Below are 24,410 nucleotides of genomic sequence, written 5' to 3'. Positions count from 1 at the left end.
CAGCTGTGGAACATTCCCTAGTTTACAGTTTCTTAAACATGTTTCTAACAGTATCTCTCATCCAAAGCATGCATGGTATGCTATTATAAAATGTGGCACCTGTTTTAGGCAACAAGGGCCCCTACTAAATTATTGAGAGGGCATTTTCCTGACTACAAAAGCTCCCTTAAGCTCATACTCCAAAACTGCTAAAAAAAAAAAAAAAAAAAAAAAAAGAAAAAGAAAAAGAAAAAGAAAAAAAGAGAAACACTGCCTCTAACAAAAGACAGAAGCTCAGACGTGGTACCGCAAAGGGCTGTGCTTGACCTACACGAATTACCCTGCCTGAGCAGTGAGCTGAGCTCTTTACATGTAAACCACTCTCCATCCAAATTCTAGAAAAGGGGTGTTTATGCAATAATTGGAAATTTTTGATAGTGTTACATACATACAGTAAAAACCCAGAAAACAACTGCTCAGGCAAACTCAGTCTGCTCTCCTGTATGAAGTCCCCGCCCACCCTGCAAAAGCTTCCTCTGTCTACAGCAAAGCTCAGGGATCTGTATTCCAGACAGTTCCTGCACTGCAGGACGCGGTGTGTATTAGGGAGATGGTCCTATGGAAGCCGACCCGAGGCAGGGCTGACCAAGTGCGTGGACAGAGGACGTCACTGACAGCGGGGACTCTGGACACAGGCGGGCCTACTCATTCCCACTACTCACTCACTGGGATAGTTGGTTTATTGACGAGCACGAGGCCCGTCCCCGGAGAAGCTGGTCCACAGAGGGTCTGCGGTTAGCTTTCCATTTGTACATATAACCCCCACTCCTCCGTAAACTGCACGAGAGAGCTTTCACTTTCTTCATCTGCCTTGTCAGGCATGTGGTTCCCGTAGAGTCTGGACAAGAGGCCGTCCTCTGAGAGATGGTCTCTATCACAACGTCCGTATCCCTCAGGATCCTGGTCAAAGCTAGCGAAGGCAGGGATGCAGAGCCTGCCAGTCTGAGGGTCCCAATCCACTAGTGTTGAAGATGGCTCTTCCTCCGGCCCATCTTCTGAGCCAGGGTGCTCCTGCCCCAGGTCAGGCAGGTCGTCTGGCTGCGGCTCCAACTTTGCTAAGGCCGTTTGTGGCTCGGATAATTCCCCTGCTCTGGCAGCCTCTTCCTGCCCACAGAGCTGCTTGTACTCAGGCTCCGTTTCTGCCTCCCCTGTGGGCATGGTGCAGCTGAGCCATTCATACTGGGCTAGGGAGGTGTCTCTGTTGCTTTGCTCTGCACCACAGACAATATCCGTCGAATCTGAGGAGTATCCTAAGTGTCGCCCCTCCCGATGCGTCTCCCAGTTCCTGCTGAGCTCAGGGCCACTAACGCTGGAGTCATCGCTGCTTTTTTCCAGTAAACTCAGATCCTTTTGAGAAACGGTAGAATCATCCAACATACCGAGTGTGATAAAATTAAGTGACACTGTTTCAGCAGGCTCAAAGACTTTTTTGTCAATTTCATTTCCATAAATCAAAATCTGCAGAGAGAAGAGTGTGGGGTTTCACGTTTTCCACTTTGGAGAGACATTACAAGTAGCTGCCAACTAGAACTTCTAGTATCACCAGATAGTGTGAGACCTTCTCTGACCAACTCGTGAGAGGGGGTTATGACTGGCAAAACTTCTCCTGGAGAGGCAAGGGGCCCAAGACCCACAGAATGCAAGAGGAAGTGAACTGTGTCCCTGGTAAGTGTCTGTGTGTGTCTGTGTGAGGTTCAGGGGTGTGACCGAGGGAGGGATTGCCAGTGAGTCAGTATGTTCTGGAATCTTCCCCATTCTTTGAAAAGAAGATGGTGGAGACCTGGACTGGTGAAAGTCTATTTTGTTTGAAGTTTGTACTAAGCTGGGGCTGTCAGCACTCCTAGCTCTCTCCTGGATACTGTGGACATGAAATGAACACAGCCATAAAAATAGGATGGTGGTTAGTTTCTGGTGTCACCTTGACACAGTCACCAGAGGAGAAACTCAGCGAGGACCTGTCTATGTCTAGAGAGGCTGGTCTGTGGGCATTCCTGTGAGAGATTTTTTTATTAAAAATTATTTCTTTATTAATTACAGTTTATTCAGTTTGTATCCCAGCTCTGGCCTCCCCTCATCCCCTCCCAATCCCGCCCTCTCTCCCTCTTCCTATGCCCCTCCCCAAGTCCACTGATAGGGGAGGTCCTTCCTCCCCTTCCCTTTGACTCTAGCCTATCAGGTCTCATCAGGACTGGCTGCATTGTCTTCCTCTGTAGCCTGGTAAGGCTGCAGCCCCATCGAGGGGAGGTGATCAACGGGCCAGCCACTGAGTTCATGTCGGGGACAGTCCCTGTTCCCCTTATTACGGACCCCACTTGGATACTGAGCTGCCATGGGCTAAATGTGTGCAGGGGTTCTAGGTTATCTCCACACATGGTTGGAGTATCAGTCTCAGAAAAGACCCCTGGAGAGATCTTCTGAAGGGAGGCAGGAGGAAGGAGCGTGGGCTGTGCCTTCCCAGGCTGGACCTTGCAGGCTTTAATTTGTTGTCTCTGTGATACTCTGCCTCCAGCTCCTACCACCCTTAGCCCCACCCTCAGCCCCACTATGGTGGGCTGTAACCCGGAACTGTGAGCAGATGAAAGCCCCTTCTACCATACATGGATTAAGTTACTCTGTCACAACACCAGAGAAGGAAAAGGATACATGGATATAATATTCAAATTGTGCTAGAAAAAGGCAAAACCACAAAAAAAAAAAAAAGCAATATAGCTGCTAGCTGATGGTAGATTTAAAAAAGTCTAAATCATTCAGGGATGCTCAAGAATGAAGAAAATCGGTAAGACCGACATAGGCCCAGCTACTCTGGGGGCCAAGAGAGGAGAGGTCAGATGAGGCAGTTTGGCCAGACCTTGTCTCAAAAGATTAAAAATTGTGGCTATAGATAAAGAGTGGAAAGAGGCCTGCATGTGCAAGGCTCCATCCTCCGTCCTGAGTACCACAGACATAATTTTTGTCCTGTTTTGGAGTATGTGGAAGGTGTCTGTTATTGACGGAAGCAACAGTGATAAGGTACAATCTTCCTGTCACCCAATGGCATGATTTCATTTAACACTACGCAACAGGACCTTTCACACCATTGTTTTACCGAATTACAGGTTTTTAAAAATCACATGCTTCAAATCTCTGTAAATCCCCTCCCCTCCCGCCCCTGTCTTCCTTTGCGACAAAGAGGCTAAATCCAGCACTTAAATGGAGCAGGGTAGCAGAAAACTGAATGAACAGGACCAACAGGAACAGACATATGTCTTACATGCATTTACATGGGAATGCATCTCTTGATAATTCCCAAGGAGAGAGTTTTTATATTAAGCATATGCTTTTTAACCCCCTGGGTCCTTTCACCAGATGGTCCAGTAACATCTCATTTGTTCCTTCAAATTACTTCCTCTTGTCATATATGCTCAAGTCCTGAACACGTGCCTCTTATGTGTAGATTCCGTGCTCTCCACACCCCTATGCCTGCCCATGTCCCTCACTCCTTTTTGGAACTATCATTTTTTTCTCCCCCCAGATGGCTTCTTAGCTGCCTTCATTTTTTTTTTTTTTTTTTAGAATGGGTGTCCAGTTAGATCTAAATCATAATAGCTATTATGACATCACAACTCAGAACCTTACTGAAATTTCTCTGCAAATGAAAGCTCAAGCTCTGAGACCAGCACCACATTCTCCCGCTACACAGCCTGGGGCCTGCTCTCCAGTATAGCCCTATTGTGGGGGACATGATAGGCTGGCCCTGTGTATGTTTTTCCACCACTGCATCCGCCGTCCCTTGCTCTGCTACTTTTTCTGCTGTAGCAAGTGTCCAAACTCTTTACGTTCATACCCACACTTGAACATGGAAACCGAATCCCTCGTAATAGGTTTCGGGGTATCCTTGTACCCCATGAGTCCTCAATACTTGTTTTTATTTTTAGCCTTCACATATTATGTCTAAGTAGGCTTGGCCTTTGAGAAAGACAGAGTGATCATGACTTTTATCTGTTTATCCCGCAACCTTATCTGTTATAAAAATTGTTTCAAACTTAGGCAACTTTCAGTGTTGGTATGTTTGTGGGTGAATTAAGCCCAGAAGCTGCTTTTTTGTGGGGGCACAGGGGTCACACCTAAGATGGCACACACACTATGTAAGCTTTCTCCTACTAAGTGACTCAGCTCAGAGCATGTTTTAGAATTCATTAACAGCTTAAGGCCATTCTGTTCTTATATGAAACTATCTGTTCTACCCTTCTCTTTTGTCTTCCTGTTGTCAGAATAGTCTTCCACCATGCCAAGCACTCACCAGATTGGATGGGTGTTTTTCTTTGCCAACATAGATGTAACGGTAAACTGAGTAGCCAATCACAGAAAAAAGAAACACGGCAAGAGATGTGGGCAGGATGTACCAGAAGATGACTCTGACTGTCAGTGATGATGTTTGAGCTGTTAAAGAAAAACCCTGGATCAGGATTGGAAAGTTATCATTTAATATGGCAGGAAGCATGGTAATGTCAAGAAGGTATGGGCAGGTCACCTGCATTCAGAGACTCAGTTTTCTCAGCTGTACACAGAGAAACAGGCTGCTGTTGTAAGGTCCCAGAATCGGTCATCTCTCTGACAACGAAGTTCTTAAGTCATTGTCTACACTCATCCCCATCTCTACAGTAAGGATACATTAATAACATAAGCCAATGGTTATCCCCAAATCTCATGCCAGGCTTTGGACCACATCCCGGCTCATGTGTGTGAAAACAAATGTATCTGCCACTTTAGTAACTCACAGCTTTTCAGACCAAACAGCAATATTCTTTTTAACAAAGTGTTCTAGGCATGGGAAACCTCCTTTTGAGTTATTAAGTCAGAGTAGTCCAAGAAACTCCTCAATTATTATAGGCTACTGCCATGCCCTTTGGTGATTCCCAGAGCTTGAAGGTAAGATCCAATTGCTGAAGATACCACACTCTGAACCTAGAAATTAGAGAAATAAAGCTGGTGTTGACCTAGAAGCCTCTTTCCTGAGAACCAGTTCTTGGTATTTAAAGGTACAATGCAAGCTGCCAAGAGCGAGAATCAATCAATCATCCTACCCTACTATAAAGCCTTCGGATGACCAGCACTTGACAAGATATACTCAAGGGAGCAATAGGGACACTCCCATCCTGGGGTAACCAACAACCATCTAATGAAACTATCTGTTCTACCCTTCTCTTCTGTCTTCCTGTTGTCAGAATAGTCTTCCACCATGATCTAACATTGGCTCAATAGGGGGAAATTATGTCTGGTATTTAAACCCAGCCAGCTTACCTGTAGCTGGTGAGGTCATGAGCCCTAGAGGAGAACCTACTACTGCCACCTTCCTGAACCAATATAATTTCTAATTGCATTCCAAATATGCACCTGTATCCTTACACCTGAAGGTAAGTGTAGCTCTTACTCCTCACTCATCAAAGAAGCTTTTTTTTTCTTTCCAAAGACAATTACAGAAATCCACAACTGGACATAATGCAGAAAGCAACCGACTATGGAATGCCCAAACCCAACTGATCCCTATACCTAACTGATCATTATATCTGAGGCTCAGGGAACATTTTGGACGTGGGGTGAGATAATTATAAGAGCCAGAGGACCAGGATATCTCCTCTGAAGTAGTGTCTTCTATGGATGACAGGGAAGCCACACCCATGAAATCTCAAAACATACAGTCACCTAAATAAGAACAGTTGACATGGCAATGTGGATGAGGAAATGTCACAATGCCCCACCCATAAAGAGTTATAGGCAATCAGTAGCTGCAGAAAGAGGGACATTCAGTCTTCCCCAGAGATAAAGACCCTGGTAGTAGCTTATATAGTCCCAAATGGTCAGCACATATCCACAGAAACAACACTAAACTGTTTCAACAGGTTGTATTTGTGTGTGTCAGAGAGAGAGAGAGAGAGAGAGAGAGAGAGAAAGAGAGAGAGAGAGAGACTAATTTTAAAAGATCTTCATCTTCATGAATTTGAGGAGTGGGGTAGGACTCAAAGTGTTGGAGAGGAAAAATTATGCAAAAAAGGTGCATATATCCATATACATGGAAGTCTGGAAAAGATTAACAAATTTTAAGTTTTAAGTTAAAACAAAAGATCTTATACCAAAAATACATCTTACACTCTTCCACGACACTGGTGTGTCTCAGTATTCTCTGACATATTCAGTAGATGACGTGAATAAGTGGCATCTTCATGTTGTGGCTAGCAGGTTCTTTTTGTACTGGTGGGCCGGTCCTTCTGGGTAGGGCTAAAGCTTAGGAATAATTGTGGGAAGGTTCTAACTCCCTCTTGGTTCTGCTGTGCTGTAGGCCTGTGAAGAGTAAAATGTCTGTCCAGTAATGAAAAGGCTCAATGAAGAATTTTAAGAGAAATGTCCTGGCCCACCACTGACCAGTCCATAGAGCTGATGCAGGCTCTGCTGTGGTTGACATACTTGGGAAGCTTGTGGGTACTACTTGTAAGTTGGCCTAGTTGATTTTATATGTCAACTTATGTAGGCTATAGATGTAGTAAGAATTTTGGTGTCTTTAAAAGCATGCAGAGACCGATACTACAACCAAGGACCAGACCATACGTATAGAGGACCTAGACCCCTTGTTCAAAGGAAGCCCATAGATTGCTCAGTTTCTAAGTGCATTCCCTAGTAAGGGGAACAGGGGCTGTCTCTGACCTGAACTCAGGGGCTGGCTCTTTGATCACCTCCCCCTGAGGTGGGGCAGCATTACCACGCCACAGAGGAAGACAATGCAGCCAGCTTTGTTGAGACATGATAGGCTAGGATCAGATGGAAAGAGAGGAGGAGCTCCTTTATCAGTGGACTTAGGAAAGGGCATAGGGGGAGAAGTGAGAGGGTGGGTTGGAGTGGGAGGAGATGAAGAAGAAGAAGAAGAAGAAGAAGAAGAAGAAGAAGAAGAAGAAGAAGAAGAGTGCTCCTTGCTGTGTTGCTGGTTTGTCAAGTGGCTGAGAGAAAAGAGACAGGAAGGAGTTGGAGGTATCCGATGAGATGAAGACTGGACTTTCCCCAAGGAACTCATCTCCACCAGCAGGAAGTCGTCTAAAGAGATCTCAATGCTCTCTCCACTAATCTTCTGTCTCTCCAACCTGGGATTGGGGTGGAGAAGGGAGGCAGAGATATAAGAACTGAAATAAAGTAATATAAAAAAAGATGCCCACACATAGATATTTGGCTAAACACTATTCTAGACGTTTCTTTAAATGTATAGTTTTTAGATGAGATTAACATTTTAATGAGTAGATTATGAGTGAAGAAAATTGCTCTCTGTAATGCGGATGAGCTTCATCTACTCAACTGATGCTCTTAAGAAAAAGAGACTGATGAACCCATGAAGAGAGAGTTAGGCTACCACGCTGCCTTTGGGGATGAACCACAAAGCCAGATATCCCTAGGGTCACCAGACTGATGTCTACCCTAACAATTTTGTTGCTTCTGGTTTACATAATAGCAAGAGCTGACTCTTTAAACTCTCTCTCTTTAATCTCTCTAGCTTGTTGGTTCTATTTTTCAGGAGAATTCTGAGGGCTGAAGAAAAGAAAAGAAAAAGAAAGAAAGAACATGCAAACTTAACGCAAACTCCAGCTCTGCCCTTGCCCACATTCCCAATGCAGCAATACATCAGCCAGAGTGCCACAGGAGCATCTACTCCACGTGGATGCTGTCCGACAGAGAAAACAGTGTGGTGTCTCTCCCACTGACAACCAGCTGTAGATCGAAACAGATGTGTTATTATCGTGATGATGGGAATGTTCAGCCACACCCGTGGGAAAATCCAGTGCGCATCCCCTCAAGACTCTTCTAGCCCCTCAACAGTCCCCGAAAAGAGTGCTTGTCTGCCTACACAGCACTATGCCAAGGCTGTGATGCAAATGCAGTGATTGTCAGGCACCTGTCCTGCTTTAGATGGCAGCTTAGCTCAGGTTTCATTTTCGTTTTGGGGACTGAGAAATTGCAGGGAGAAGAGGTATTTTTTTCAAGGCACAGTCCCTAAATGGATAATTTTTTAAAAAAAGAAAGTAGTTCTTAGGTTTGTGACTAGGTGAGGTATTATAGAAAACCTTTGTCTGTCTCTTACGGCACTGCTGAGGAAGGTCTACACTCTGTCTTCTCCCCAGAAAGAAGGTGGTGTGATCTGTACTTAACTTTGCTCCCTTGGAAATTCACTCTTACCGTTTGGCACTGGTCAAACTGTTAGGAAGCACAGCACTTATTCCAGACACAAAACTGATTCCTCCCATCTGCCCTGTGTCCCTTCCTGCTTGCTTGGCATTTGAGTTTTATTTGTATTATGGTAGAGAATCCTTTCAAAGATATGACATGATAAAGTGAGACTCAGAAGTAAAGGCTTTTACTGTTCATATGTTTTTCCAGCACTCCTCTTCCTAGGAAAGGAAAGAGGAAAGCAACGGGGTAAGGAGTGTGGCCAGGGATGATGTTGAGGCTGTGGCTGTGGCTGCTTAGCTGGGCATGGGAAAACAACGAGTAGCTGAGGCAAAAGATCGTGAGCATTTGTTAGAAGGGTGGATCAGAACAGCACTGGATGAAAACCATTCAGTAATGCAGGGGGACTTGAGGGGACTTGAGGGTCTAGCTTTCTTTCATTTTCAGGGTTTTTAGTTGAAGTTCTACTGCACGGCAGACATATTAAACAAGCACGATGCTCATGACCACAGATCCCTTAAAAGAAGCATCCAAAACTACAGTTCCCTCATAGGGTTGTTCAGAAAACACAAGGAGACAAAGAAAGGCAACAATGAGAGAGGGACTCTGATGATCCCAGACCTGCCTGTGCTACAGGTGACGTCTGACAGCAACTTGAGGGGCCTGTAATCGGTACCTCAGCAGTGGTGTTTGAGAGTTCCCAGGACAATGCTTTACTCCCTTCCCTATAGATCTTGGGTGTTGGTGTTGCTTAGAGTGACTATGGCTGGAAAGAAGAAAAATGATGTGTACGGAAGTTCTTAGTTGCATTTCCTGAGGTAGGAAGCTATGCTAACTGGGGAGGGTTGTTGCCGAAGGACTCCTGGATCTTGCTAACAGTTTCCAGATGGTGTGACACACCATCTTAACACTGACTAAGCTCAAAGGCAGAGTCTCAGGTAGTTAAACCCATTTAGAGAAGTAGATGTGTTTACTGGTGTTTCAACCTAATTTTCATAAACATGGATTTGTTAACACTTTAAACTGCTGTTTGTTTGGTCTGTGTGTGTGTGTGTGTGTTATCAGCTTTCTTTCCTCAGACTAGCTGAAATTGCTTGCAGCTTACCTTCCAAAGTACTGAGGCACTGCTTCTGAGAAGGCAGGGTGAGGCGAGGGGGCCCTGGGACAAAGGACTCCACGTGGATGCAGTACAGAGTGCTTGGTTCCAGCCGGCGGAGCACCAGTGTGCTGTCGCTGAGACACTGTGACCACTGGGACAGGGAAAACAGAGGTTAGAGGCAGAGCCCAAGGTGCCCACTCGACAGCTCCAGAAAAACGTGAAAGGCCAGGATCCTGCCGGCTCCTTCATGTCACTTTAAGCCTTTCTTTTTCTTTTTAACATAGTTTCAAAATACGTTTTCATTTAGCTGAGCAGAACACAGTTAGGAATTGACCAATTTTAGGAACACCTCTAAATAATCCAGGGTAGAATTTGTGCTTAACTTTGTCCTGTGTTCTCACTCATATATAATGATTTTAAATCCCCAGAAAGTGACAGATGGGTGATATGTAAGTAATGAAACTTCCCCCCGTGAAATGTCCGCTTGCTCTACATTCCAACAGTGACATCATGCACTGTCAACAGAGCACTTCTGCAGGGAAAAGCCTGATGTCCCCAGCTTCCCTTTGACCCTGTGGGACATCTCTTTTGAGTAGTATCAGCTGCCACACTCACAAAAAGAACCGAAGCACAGAGACTGACTGTGACAGCGGCAGCGCTGAGAGTGAAGCACAGAGGCTAGAGCCCATCCCAAGCCAGGCTCACCATTCTTCTTGACTTAGCGTCACACACAGACACACAGTACTTCAGACTCGGGTATATCTGTTGCATGGAAACAGTGTCGTCGTTTGGCTTTCTTTTCCACCTGTCTGGTGCGGTCAGGACAATAGAGATAGACTTCTCACCAGTTGTCAGGGCAACCTTTGGAGGGCCGACTTGTGCTGAGAGGAGAAGAGGCTATAAGCATCTTCAGGTGTGAAAACCCCCCTGAGATAAAGCTATAGTACAATCCTACTTGGATGGAAGACCTAAAGCCACCCTCTTCTGAGGAACCCTTTCACCATAAAACCCCAGAGGCTTTGCAGGCAGCAGGATCTCTGTTGCAAGGACTCCACTCAGTTTGTGGTGGGAAAAACAGTCATTGCAGCAAGTGTAAGTAAGGGAACAGGGTTGGTGTTCTGGAAAACTTTATATACCGACACTGAAATTGACAAGGTAGCCTTGCCTGCATCCTTCACAGATGGGTCTGTTGCATATTAGGGGAAGGAAAATATAAATGCAAATGGCAGGAAAATTCTTGTCTTAATTCCTAGTTATACCTAGAAACATCAACACAATACCAAATTTAATGAAAAGAGGCTTAGTTGCATGATCAGGACATGGTATATTTTCACATGTCTTCTGGATAATGTACAGAGCAATTTATCTCTAAAATTTATTTATAATTTATTTTAGGTGTCTGGGTACTTTGCCTGCTTCTACATCTGTGCACATCACATTGCATGCATTACCAGTGGAAGCCCAAAGAGGGTGTTGGATCCCATGGGATTCAAGTTAGATGTGTGAGCCTTGTGGGTGCTGGCAACCAAACCTAAGTTCTCTGCAAGAACCACATGTTTTCTTAACTGCTAAGCCATCGCTCTAGCCCCTGATATTGAAGTTTAAATTTCACATTATTTTTACATGTCAAAAATACTGTTTTCAATAAAAAAACTATTATAAAATATAAAAACCATCTTTAGCTCATGGCCTGTAGAAAAACAGACAGTGGAGCTACATCTGACTTGCGAGCATAGACTGGCAGAGCACTGGAAAAGGCACCACCTCCTAGGACCTCAGCAGCCCTGGGTATTTCATTATGGTGGCCTTGCCTGCATCCTCCACAGAAGGGTCTGTCACACATTAGGGGAAGAAAAATATAAATGCAAATGGCAGAAAGATTCTTACCTGAATTCCAAGTTATACCTAGAAGCATCAACACAATACCAAGTTGAGTGAAAAAGAGACTTAGTTGTGCAATCAGGACAATCTTCACATGATTCATTAACCTACAATGTTTTTTAATGCACAATCTCTACTGCACGATAAAACAAAATTATTGGCACCTGTCTGTACTTCTGAATCTGTGAGAGATCTTAAAGGCCCCTTGGCCAAATCTATTCATCTACAGATTTGATTCTGGGGTTCAGCCAGGAATCACTAGGGCTGGTTACTCAGCCAACTATACAGACCAGAGTCAAGCAGATCCTTTCCTCTGGGCAAAGCTGCCTGTGAGGCCAGAGTAGCATCACAGGAACCTAGATTCGCAGGTACTTGGTGGACGATGGCATTACTCACTTTCTAAGAAAGGATAGAACCGGCCAGTTTCAGCCCATTCGGAACACTTGGTTTCCCAAATGGCCTTCACCTTGGCGTAGTACTGGTGCTCATAGTCTGCAGTCTCAGCAGAAAGATCACAGTAGGTCCTGCTGATGTTTCTGCACTCAGCGACACTCAGCCATTTCTTCTGCCCATATCTGCTGAGAAAGAAACACTGAACTAGCAAGGCCCTTTACATGCTTTACAATTAAAAAAGTCATTATATAAAATTGAATGAAAGACTTACTCTTCAGCATTACACAGAGGCCTGTGATTTGATTTAATCGACTCCACTTTTGCTGTTGGTGATATTTTCATTAGCTGTCGGGAGCGTAAGTGTTTCTATAAACACTTTGCTTTTACGTGAATTACAATGTGGGTAGTGCATTCTTAAAGCATCTTCCAGTTCCATACTTCAGCTACAGTAAAGTGTTTACATACCGTGTGATCAATTTCTAGCAATTAAGTTTTTAGTCATGTATGTGTACAAACACACACGAGGCTAGTTTGCAGGAGGCATTAAAGGAAAGTTAGTCATTTTTTTTATTGGAAGAAAATTACTTTGACATTCTCATAAAATTTAAGACTTTGCTAAGTGTTAAGAGTTGAGGGTAACATTTACCAAGCAGCAGAGTATGAGAGTGTACCATAGTCATATTGCTACTGAACTGACTACGCTGTTTATATATGCTTTTATTGTTGTTAAAATACAACATTTAAAGAAAATGTGGAAGAGGAAATATTTGCAGCACTTCTCCGGTAAGAGAAACTGTGGCATACAACGTTCAATCAAATGGTAAGTCAGTGGGAAAGACGTGGCTGTGCTGCAGGCTCCTGAAGAAATTAAAGCAGGGCTGTTGGGGAAACAAGGTGAAAGGCATAGAAGGTTGACCAGTAGTCTGCAGAGAATGTAGTGTGTTAGTGTTAGCAATCTAGACAGTAGTTTACATGACACTGCTGTGGTCCAGGTGGAAGAATGGTATGGACAATGATGATAGTAGTGGGATAAATGAGACACAGCAAAAACAAGAACTATTAGTAGCCATGACCAGGTGATTGAGTGCATGCAAGAGATCACATAGGTAAAGGTTATGAAATGGCCTCTTTCTCTTTAGGGCAAGTGTGGGGAATATGATAATATTTACCAAGATAAAGACCACCAAAGAAGAGTGGGTTTGGGAAATTGGAGAGGGGAAGAGTAGGAAGAGGGAAAACTAAAAGTTTAGCAATGCCAGGCTGAGTTTGAGTTCTCCAAATGCAGGAGCCTAGGGTTCAAGAGAGGAGTGGGAGGTAGAGATTTGGAGTCAATATACAAATTGCTCATGGAAGGCTTGGGCATGAAAACCCAGAGCAATATCTGGATTAAAACTTCAAGAGCATCAAAATGAGCACAGAATGGACTTGGGAATAACAGCCAAAGAGGGGGAGTGGAGAAACTTTCATCACAAAATGGGAAGAGTATGTCTTGCTAGAGGGATGTGGCAATATTATTGAATATTTTCAAAGTTGACAAAGATGTGGCAAGAGTTCTGAAGCAAATCTCTTTCATTTGCTAAGTGCTATATCTGTCAAATACACAAGAAATATAGTTTGATCTTAATCAACATCTCCATGTAGGTTATCAACACTGCTTGGGGACTTTTGATCAATGATCAAAAGAAAAATCGACCTGTATTTACATATATAGTTATACTTTGATTCATTTCAAAAACCATACTATGTAGCATTCAAAAAGCAGGTTTTACCAGATAATGTCCAAACTTCTCTGCATGCTGTGCATTTGGTTACTTACCAGTTCATATCATTCCATTTCTTTCCATAAAAGATACTATCTGATACTCAAAACTGATCTACTTTTCAATTTTATTTTAATGTTTTGTTTTTGGTCCTTTGAGATGGGGGACTCATATGGTTCATGCTAGCCTTGAACTCACTATGTAGCCGGCAATGACCTTGAACTCCTGATCCTCCTGCTTTGGGTTCATGGTTGAATTCTTGACCTGTCAACAGGTCATGACTTAATGTTGGAAAAATATTGTCATTGCTTCCTTTGTCTTTCTTTCCCTTCCAAAACTGCCTCACATCTGCACCTTCTTACCTTGCAGATGCTGACCAAAGAGAAAAGTTGTGTCACTGATATCTGAATGGGAGATTGACAAATATTCCAGTAGCATTAATCTCCCTTGGGACAAATCTTGGGGCTGATGGTCTCTACCTGTTTCTAGGAAGCATGACAAATGCCTAAGAGCACCTGTGGTGAGCTGAGGCTAAAACTCCAGGCTTACACTCTTCACCTCACTAAACTGCACAGCAACCAGTTTTTGTCCCATTTTTTATGAAACACGAAATTGAAATTCAGTAAGATTAAGGGTCCAGTCAAGTTTGCAGAAGTAGTAGAAGGTTTATCTGAAAGTAGAATCACGTTCCCCAGTGCCAAAGCTAGTGTGTTAGATGCTATGTCATTTTATATGTTAAATCATTTTGTGGGTATAGCTGAAACTTTAAAAATTTCTTTCTGGAAACAAGCTTCAAATAAAAAGTATAAAAGAGTGTAACCTACAAACATGGTTGAGCAAATGTCCTTATTTTGTACTTGAGCCTCTTTTAGGTATATGCCTAGGAGTGGTATAGCTGGATCTTGAGGAAGCGCTATTCCTAGTTGTCTGAGAAAGCACCAGATTGATTTCCAGAGTGGTTGTGCAAGTTTACATTCCCACCAGCAGTAGAGGAGGGTTCCCCTTTCTCCACAACCTCTCCAGCATGTGTTGTCTCTTGAGTTTTTGATCTTGGCCATTCTGATGGGTGTAAGGTGAAATCTTAGGGTTGATTTATATTTCCCTGATGGCTAATGAGGTTGAGCATTTCTTTAAGTGTTTCTCTGCCATTCGATATTTCTCTGCAGAGAATTCTCTGTTTAGCTCTGTACTCCATTTTTTAATTGGATTACTTGATTTTTTGCTGTTTTGTTCAACAAATTAGATTGTTCAACCTAATGAACAATCTTGCTGTGCCCTTTTCTCAGTCTCTGTAACTCTAATGTTCTTGCCTGAATGTTCAGTGCTTACGTTCAGTGCTTCCGTTCTTCTTTAGTTCTTTATATATACTGGACACTAGTCCTCTGCAGATATAGGGTTGTTTCTAATAGCCAGAAGCTAGAAACATCCCAGATGCCCCTCAATGGAGGAATGGATGCACAAATTGTGGTACATCTACACAATGGAATATTACTCAGCAATAAAAAACAAGGAAATCATGAAATTTGCAGGTAAATGGTGGGATCTGGAAAAGATCATCCTGAGTGAGCTGTCCCAGAAGCAGAAAGATGCACACGGTATATACTCACTCATATAGACACATAATATAGGATAAACCTACTAAAATCTATATACCTAAAGAAACTAATCAAAAGGGAGGACTCTTGCTAAAATGCTCAATTCCTATCCAGAAAGGCAAAGAGGATGGACATCAGAGGAAGGAGAAAACAGGGAACAAGTTAGGAGCCTGACACAGAGGACCTCTGAAAAGCTCTGCCCTGCAGACTATCAATGCAAATGCTGAGACTTGTGGGCAACCTTTGGGCAGACAGCAGGGAATCTTATGAAAGAAGTGGAGAGCAACAGAACGAAAAAATCTGAGCAGAGAGGTATTTCCTGAGACTGATACTCCAACCAAGGACTATGCATGGAGATAACCTAAGACCCCTGCACAGATGTAGCCCATGGCAGTTCAGTATCCAAGTGGGTTCCATTGTAATAGGAACAGGGACTGTCTCTGACATAATCTGATTGGCCGCTCTTTAATTACCTCCCCCTGAGGGGGAAGCAGCATTACCAGGCCACAGAAGAAGACAATGCAGCCACTCCTGATGAGACCTAATTGACTAGGAACAGAAGGAAGTAAAAGAAGTCCTCCCCTATCAGTGGACTTGGGGAGGGGCATGCATGAAGAGGGTGGAGGAAGGGAGGGATTGGGATGGGAGGAGAGAGGGACCACAGGGGGGATACAAAGTGAATAAAGTGTAATTAATAAAGAATTAAAAAAAAAAACGAGTGTAAGCTGCTCCAGGCTATCCAGATAGGGTCACAACCTGGCCATCAACCCAGGACGGCCTGACTTCAGCGCCGTGTCCTTGTTCCTGTCAACCTTGTGCATACCCAGGCATGTCAGAACTCCCATGGGGCAACTATTCATTTTAAAAAGTTGCACAACATAACTTATTTGTTCTCATACAGCAGTGACGATCCTGGTTATTTTTTTACAGTTCTTTCTGAAGCACTGGGAAGTCAAAGGAACAGAGCAAGCTCTTTTTGCCCCACCTAAAGGAAGGAGGAGTGAGGACATGCTGGTTGGTCTATTTTTCTCTGCAAAGCTGAAGTCTAAAATACCAGCTCCTGAGACCATCCTTGGAAATGAGAATGGGGTTCTAGACAATGGGTACCAGGAATGTTCTGGAAGTTTTTGCTTGCCTTAAGTGGCCAGAATTCATTTTCTAAGGACAAAAATGGTCATTCTATTTTGCAAATGTTGAACAACTTTTTAAAGCTCAAACCATCAAACAATATGACCAGGAAATATAACAAAGGGAAAAATAAATTACCCTACAACTCTTAACCAGGAACATTTGGCATGAACGATGCATTTTATCCTACTTATGGACAGAAGGATGTCTAGACAGCTACACAGAAATCCTGTCAGACCTGATGCACATGCTTCTAACAAAGAGATTTTTGCTTGGTTTGAATCTTAATAAAAACAGACTAGGTAAAATTAAATGAATTGATGAAGTGCAAGTGTTCACTGTGAAATATGTTGGTTCCTCATGAACTATTAAGTTAAGAAAATAGTTTTGAAAACTGCTGAGAAGTTAATTATTAAAATGATGAGGCAAGTCGACCCTCTGTATCCATGGATTCTGCCTCTGCGTATTCAACTAACTATGGATTAAAGCCACTGGGGCGAAAATGGCATCTTTACTGAACATCTATGGTATGGCAGCACTTCAATAGTATTTACTTTGGCATCATGTGTTAGAATAACTCAGGGATGACTCAAAAAAATAGAGGGCATATGCAGATTACAGGCAAATGCCACGTCAGCTAATGCGAAGGTCTTCTGTATCCCAAGAAGGTCCAGAACAAACTCCTCATGGATGCGAAGAAAACAAGAAAGTTCTACAGTCACACTTGCCATCACTATTCAGTCTAGGAAAGTTCTATACACAACCCTGTTTTCAGTTCACGCCTGCAGTCTTAGCTCTTGGGAAGTAGAGAGAAGAATTAGGAGTTCTAAGTCACCCTCAGCTATATTGAAAGTCAGAAGCTTAGAGCTCTCGGACTTGATGGATTGCCACGATTGCTTACCCAGAGAGTTCTTCTTTAACCAAGCTCTTTTCTGCATTTGTTTCACTTGTTACTGATTTGTGTGTGTGCACCCATGTACATGCTACAGTGCATGTGTGGATGTAAGAATACAACTTGCGGGAGTCAATTCTTCCAACATGTGTGTCCCACGAAAGGAACTCATGTCATCAGGCTTGGTGACAAAAACCTCAACCTAATGAACAATCTTGCTGTGCCCTTTTCTCAGTCTCTGTAACTCTAATGTTCTTGCCTGAATATTCATTGCTTCCGGCTCTACAAAATAACCACTTTATAATCTACTGGAACACCAAGAAAACAGTAAATGTCTACATTTTTCTTTTTCAAAGGTTGTTTAATGCCATAGGAGGTTTACCTTTGTACAGGTCACAACAGTCTGAGTCGGTGTTTATAAGCTGCCGCCAGGAAAAGAAGCAACTTACATGAAATATTGCACAGCGTACGTGACTCCGAATCCATGCAGAGCCTCTGGTGGGTTCCAATGCAGGACGTTCTTCATGTTGATGGATAAGAAGCTGATATTTGTAGGTTTAGGCACACCGCCAAAGACACAAGGCACTACAAAAGGAGTGGAGAGGATTTGGTGTTTTAATGGGAGGAAGAAAAGCATAGTCCTTAAAGTAAGTGGGCTGGTCTGTAAGGATGGCCCAGTGCCCGGACTCTGCATTTCTCCTCAGACTGAACCTGAGTGGATGCTCTGACTCAGTTTCATCCGAGAGCATGTGGCAAATGCGACTCTGGAATTAAGGCATAAGGTGGCTCTGAAGCTTCCATTTTCTTGCTTTTAAGCTCCCGAGTGGCATGAAAAACAAGAGCCAGGCTCCTTAAGGAACTGCCCTGAGAGGTCATTTGGAGAGGCTCAGTTGTCCCAAGGTCCCAGCTGAGTCTAGGCTTCCAAAGGAAGTAATTGTGAACACTCCAGCTTCACCTGCCACAGACTGAGGCTAAGAGCCAGCTCAAATGAAACCAGCTCAAATGAAACCAGCTCAAATGAAACCAGCTGAACCATGCATCTGCGCCCCAGGCCACCCCGAGAACCGTGAGAAGTAACATCGCGGTGCAGGTGGCGGTGGTGGCAAGCTGTTGGTTAGACAGGAAAGCCATGAGTCTGCACTGGGGGTTGTACTCACTACACAGCCAGCCACTCCCCACTCCCCACTCCCCACCGTGACTCAAGGCGCACTCTGTGCCCTGCAGCCCTGGTGGGAGTGAAAGCACAGTGTCTGGCCTTTCCCTGCCAACCTGCCGGCCCTCTCTTCTCAGAAGTGGGGTGGCAGCTGTCTGCCTGCCCAGGGCACAGGCTAGATCCGAACAGAAGCACCACTTAACATTTTGTGAGTCTCCTGCTTGTACAGATTTTAAGGTTGATTGAGAAACCTGGAAAAGTTTCCTTTCTGGTTGTACGGCTGAAGTTTTAGTCAAACATGAATCATTTTCAAATACACATTCATGGTACTTAAGATGAGAAATAAAATTTCTGATAGATATTATTGGAGTTTTGGAGGTTGGAGCTTAGATTGGGTTCACTAAAGCACGTAGTAAAGCTACAGACAGAAAACCAGCTAGTTCAAGGTTAAGCTCTTCTTCTTTTTCTTCCTCCTCCTCTTCTTCTGTTTTGATATCTGTGTGTGTACGTGTACAGGTGCTCAGAGCCAACGAAGCCAGAAAAGGCCCTGGATCACCCGGAGCTGCAGTTCTCTGCAGATGCGAGCCACCATGCGGGAGAAAAGCTCTGCTCCGCTGCAAGAGCAGCAGGGGCCCTTAACTGGCTCCCCGGCCCCAAGAGTTCATCTTCAAACACTAGCATGTTCACAGCCTCCTTCTCTAAATGAAACTCTGTTTTGGAAGATCTATTATAGAAATCCTCTGGAAGAAACAACCAAGAATTGATAAGATACCAAAAGCAGTAGGAAGGATACATTTTTTCTGAAACGAGAACCTGTGCCAATCTGAGGTCTCACTGGGCGAAGGCTCTTGTAGGCAAGCCTGAGGAGCTGGGTTCAATTCCGGGGCGCCACAGGGTGAAGGGAGAAAACCAACTCCTGAAGGTTGTCCTCTGGGCCTGTGTGCCCTGGCATGTGCCCTTGCTCTTTAAGATTAATAAAATGGGATAAAAATTGACATAGGCTGGTCCTTCTTTGAGTGTGTGGCAGGGTCGACGATGGAATCCTGAGCCTCGATCATGCTAAGTGTGACTGGTACCACTGAGATCAAGGATGATCCACAAGTCAAAATAAATGAAAAAGTTTAGTGTTCACATATAGGAATCAGAGCATTAACTTAAAACCGAGAGATCATGACATCTAGAGCACTAGTAGATTATGTGAGTAACTTGTCCTTTTGCAATTACACATATTCTAGTCTGTGGACCCAGAAAACATGTTTTCGATATTTGCAAATAAAGATTAGGAAATAACATTTAGCTCAGTCACCAAAATGGGGTCCATTCTCTGTCAAGTCCCAGGATACCTGTGTGAATTAGCTGGGGCTAATGTCAAGGAAAGGAATTAGGTTAATGCTTGTGGCAATCCTTGGCTCAGATTAGTGTCAAATGACAAATTACAATACTACAAGGCAAATAAGAAAAAGAAAAAATATTATTTGTTCTAGAATTAAACTTTGCAGCATGACTTTGGATCTTGACAAAGTTAAGTTCTTTTAAGAGCTAGGTGGCTGAGTGCCTGTATTTATGTGTGCACATGCGCAGCCTGTATTTATGTGTGCACATGTGCAGCCTTTGTCATGCCTCCTCTTCTGCACCTTGATCACTTTTTTTAATGCCTGAGTATTAATTTTAAGGAGAAAGTTAAACGTCCCAAGAGAAGCGCCATCAGCTGAACTGGTCTCTGCGCACAGTGCTTGTCTGGTGGAGTCTCAGAAGGGCCAGCTTGCCCTTGTATCTTTGCTTTTCATGCTTCTCTTTGGGAAAAGGGAAACCGCCAGATTCTATAGAACATAGATAATGCAAAACGAGCAGTTAGTGGTGACTTAAGATCATTCTATGGATTGGGAGGTCCTAGCATTTAATCTTGTCTTTGAAGAGGGAATAAAGAATGCAGAGAGGCAGTATGATTGACTGAAATAGTCCCAATCCTTCAAGAAAGGGGAACTGTTTTTAACAAAAAGAAACCTCTAAGTTTCCCTTAGGTCTAAAACACATTTTTAAATGGTCCTAGCATGTATGGATTGGGAATGAGAAATAAAACTAAAATAGACTGCATGATACAATATCAATGATGAAAGAAATTGCCAACACATGATTTTATAGATGTAACTGATAAGGAAATGGGATATTCTGATTTGTAGCAACATGATTTAGAGATACAGATCCCAAGTAACATTTGACTTTACTTCATCATTTATATACATAACTATTGTCTTCTGTATCAACTAGTTTCTACTTGCCTTTTAAAATAAGCAAAGAATCAACAAACTCTTAAGATGCTGGTGATTGAGGAAGATTTAAGAAACACTTTGGATTAAAAAGAATCAATTGCTCATTTAAGTTAAACTTGGTGGGTGTTACAAGGAAACAAAGTAGTTTTACTTTTCCAAAATGAATTATACTCTGGAATACATTGTCAATCATTATGTTCACCGATTAATAGATGTGTGTGTATGTATGTATGCTTTCACATGTGCGTGTGTTACATGCATGGTGTTCCCTGTGTACATGAAAGCTGTATATGGCAGCCAGAAATAGTTCACATAGGTGTTTTCCTTGCCATTTCTTCTTCCTCTTCCTCTTTTTCTTCTTGAGAAAGGGTCCTACTCTGACTCTGGAACTTGTTATTTGGCCTCTACTATGTCCAGAGAGCCCCTGAGATCCACCCATCTCTGCCCATGAGTTCTTTGTGCTACAGTAACAGATGTGTGCTGCCATGCTTGGGTTTTTACATGGGTGCTGAGAATCTGTCTGAACTTGGGTCCTCATGTTTGGCTATACTTTATCTACTAACCCAACTCTCCAGGCTCTCAACGACATGATTGATATTTTGTCATTGTTTAAATGGACTTTGACAAATGCTGGGCTAATTATCAAAAGGTTATAAAACTCTGGTGATGATAGGTTAAATAAAGAGAATGACTACTATGGTAATAATAATATTAAAACAAACAATTCCTTTTATTTTATTTTGAGAGAGAGTCTCAGTACATGTGCCATGACATGTATATAAAGGTCAGTGGACAACTTTTCCAGAGTTAGTTGGAAACACTATATGCTTTGGTTGCACAATGTAAAGAAATCAATCTAGAACTAACTGGGAAAGGTCCTCCCTACTGGCTAGCATTTACAGTGTCAGAAGGTACTAATAGGTCACTGCACAGCACAAAAAGATGTCAGTTGTCTTACCCAGTGCTGGACCTTGCACGCTGCAATACCAGCCTGACAGGTAAGATGTGACCGCAGGTGTGCTGGTAACATGACTGTTGGGAAAGTTACAAAAACAATCCTACTTTCTGATTTACTTTGAGGCCTGCTCCTTGGGAGGGGATTTCTGTACTGTATTGCAAAGTATCAGGAGCATATTCTCAAAAAGACCCCAGGAGGGGCACCCCTTCTTCTGTTTCGGTAAATGGTCACATTGTCAAACTGCCTTGTGAATATTTATATCAGCCTGGTCTGAGAAGCTTCTTTTTGCTGTGGATAATGGTTAATGCAGAGACCCATGCCTGACGTAAGAACTAGAATAAGTGACTGTGAGTGCTTTAATATCTGGATGGACACTACCACCACACCAAAGCTCAGAAAACACTGCGGAAGAGGAAGTGGAAAGCACACAGGAGAAGGAGGTGGGAAGGAGTGCTGGGAGACGCTGTGTTCAGACCTAATGGACGTGCTGCCTTCTTGAATTCACAGCAGCTGTGGTGGCCTGTACAGGACACCATCAGTCAAAATGCCAGCATGGACAGAGCCTCATCAGGCCACCCCTAGCTGAGGAGCTATTGACAGCCGGTGGCTGTGGGAGTGTAGCCCGCTGGTGTGCCACTTCAGTGGATGGCCCCGTAAGTGTGTATAACCAGGCATCACTAACTGACCTGAGCATATGTCATACAGGGAGAAAGAAGACATGAAGAGTTGGGGGAGGCTCTGTCTGGGGAGATTTGGAGGGGTGGGTAGTAGGTGTTATTAAAATACTTGTATATATGTATAAAATTCACGTAATTCGTGGTATAAGGAATATTAAATTAAAAATTATTATTATTGTGTGTGTGTCATGGGTGCATCTGAATATGGGCTCCGATGTACCTTGGCCCATGTGTGGAGCTCAGAGGACCTTTGCGGGAGTTGGTCCTCTGCTTCCACTGTGTAGGTAGGTGTCAGGGTTCAAACTCAAGTTTCCAGGCTTGTGTGGCAAATGCTATGCCCACTGAGCCATCGCGCTGGCTCTAAGCATTCTTATTATGTCGTTACACTTTTTGGAAGGAAAAACATATGTTATAAATACTGTATGTCTTGTATATGCCTGCCCCGCACATGGAAACTACAGTAAATCATGTTATCACAACGATTACATAGCCTGCCCCTGAGGGTTCTCAAACATTGATTTCCTCACGGTGCGCAGATGTGAACTCCCAGAGCATAACTGGGACGGTCATGTCAGAAACTAAGACTTCCAAGATCAGGTTATAAGATGCTCTGTGACCTCTCTTGTTTTCTTTCTTGGGTTATTTGTTTTGTGCAAACTGAGAAAATTTAGCAGCAGTCCTAAGGAGAGGTCAAACAGTAACTGGTTCAGATAAATGTCGTTGAAGACTTGAATGATGCCTCTTGCCAAGAACATTGAAACAGATTCTCTGGCCCTGGTCTAGTTTTCTGATGAGGACGGGCCTACTGATTTCTTGAGTAGGTACTTACGGAACTCTCTCAGCTATGACTACTTTGAGATGCCTCTACTGCCTTTCTGGTCCTCAAAAACTGTGTGCAAGGCTTTAAGATGCTTTATTTCAAATACAACAAAAAACACAAAACAGAAAGAAAATAGGATATTAATCACTACAAGAAGGAAATTAATCTAGAGGAGGAAATGCCCCTTCATGCTCAGTAATGTGACAATAGATGTAAAACTGTGACAATAGACTTGAACTTTACTAACGTTGAAAGATTTTTATTATTAGTTCTATTTATCTTTATGAGGAAAATTAAGAACCAAATGAAGCTGAGGGATGGTGCTGGCTTCTAATCCCAGCACTCTGGAGGCACAGGCTGGATGAACTCTGAGTTCGAGGCCAGCCTGGTCTACAGAGTGAGTTTCAGAACAGTCAGGGCTACACAGAGAAATCTTGAAAAACCCAAACCAAAAAATAAAATACATAAAAAAGGAACCAAATGAAAAGGCCAGAAACTTAGCACCATTTTCATAACAATTGAGAGCCATAGAAAGAGTTAAAAAAATAAGATAGTTGCTTAGTAAATATTCTGTAAATGTTCTGACAAGGTCTCAGATTGTACACAGCTGTGGTAGAAACACATTTTAAGGTAGTTGTTGCTGTCTCACTGTTTCTCAAAAGAGCAATGCAGTCTCCAGTTCTGCAGATTTGTCACTGGGACCGACATTGTTTGCCCTATTGCTTAGGAAGAAAATATGTAAGTTTTGGATCTCCTCTTTGTCAATGAATCAAAGTATTATCCAGGGGGTGGCCCCATTCTGAGCAAAGTAGGTCACCTCTTATCTCTTCATCTCTCCAGGATACAGAATATATTCCTTGTTGTGACATGGCCTGCTGGTTTCAGCACATTAAGCCATGTTAGTGATCTCTAGTCAAGCACAGAACATTTTGTTCCTCTGCTCACAGACCACTTATTTCCAGCATCGGATGCTAATCAGTTGCTATGGTTGGCAGTAATTTTTCTATCTGTATCATTCATACTTTTTGTTAATTATGAAATTTTAGTGAATTGTCTTTGGTCAGTAGCAATAAATGGTTCTAACCAGTATTTCTCTCTAACCAGTGAAGTTTAAGCATTCTGCGAAGGGTTTTGAGTATTCTCACAGCTGTTTGCTGCCTTGGTCCAGGTCTCATTCCAGTAGATAAGCATTCTTAGAGACAACTGAAAATGATAAGCCAAGAGACGCTGCTTTAGGAGTGGATGTGGTACGTACATAAAACTCAATTTGCATAAGACTGTACAAAACCTGCAAACTCTAAAAACCTTCCCATCTTGCAGTAGTTAGTTGATGGCAGGCAAGTGTGTAATGGAAATAATCACAAAGGTTTAGAACGCTCGCTCTGCCAGCGTAATTCTATGTGTTCTACACAGTCAACTCAGGCAGTCTCCACAGAAGCCCTGTGGTAGGACTGTCATCATTATAATTATAAGGCAAATGACCTCTAGAGAAGCTAATTGAACATGTTCATGCGGCTAATATGAAGAAAAGTGGACTTGAGAATAAACAATATCCTTATGG

General features: G+C 43.1%; 1 protein-coding gene across 1 annotated transcript in view; it reads right to left on the bottom strand.

Annotated features, from left to right (window-relative positions):
* Window positions 1-386: 386 nt before the first annotated feature.
* The window catches only part of Il20ra (interleukin 20 receptor subunit alpha), a 41,160-nt gene continuing 17,136 nt past the window's right edge, over window positions 387-24,410 (bottom strand). The window contains exons 2-7 of the mRNA XM_021626169.2: window positions 17,421-17,556; window positions 11,600-11,778; window positions 10,028-10,203; window positions 9,329-9,473; window positions 4,319-4,458; window positions 387-1,497 (exon numbers count right to left, since the gene is read on the bottom strand). Coding sequence (XP_021481844.2) covers window positions 775-1,497; window positions 4,319-4,458; window positions 9,329-9,473; window positions 10,028-10,203; window positions 11,600-11,778; window positions 17,421-17,556 — 1,499 coding nt within the window. The 3' untranslated portion in view covers window positions 387-774. The remainder of the gene's footprint in view (window positions 1,498-4,318; window positions 4,459-9,328; window positions 9,474-10,027; window positions 10,204-11,599; window positions 11,779-17,420; window positions 17,557-24,410) is intronic.

Source organism: Meriones unguiculatus, chromosome 20, assembly GCF_030254825.1.
Source record: "Meriones unguiculatus strain TT.TT164.6M chromosome 20, Bangor_MerUng_6.1, whole genome shotgun sequence".
Taxonomy (NCBI): Eukaryota; Metazoa; Chordata; class Mammalia; order Rodentia; family Muridae; genus Meriones; species Meriones unguiculatus.
The sequence above is the reverse complement of the archived record's forward strand: the minus strand, read 5'-3'. Positions and strand labels throughout refer to the sequence as shown.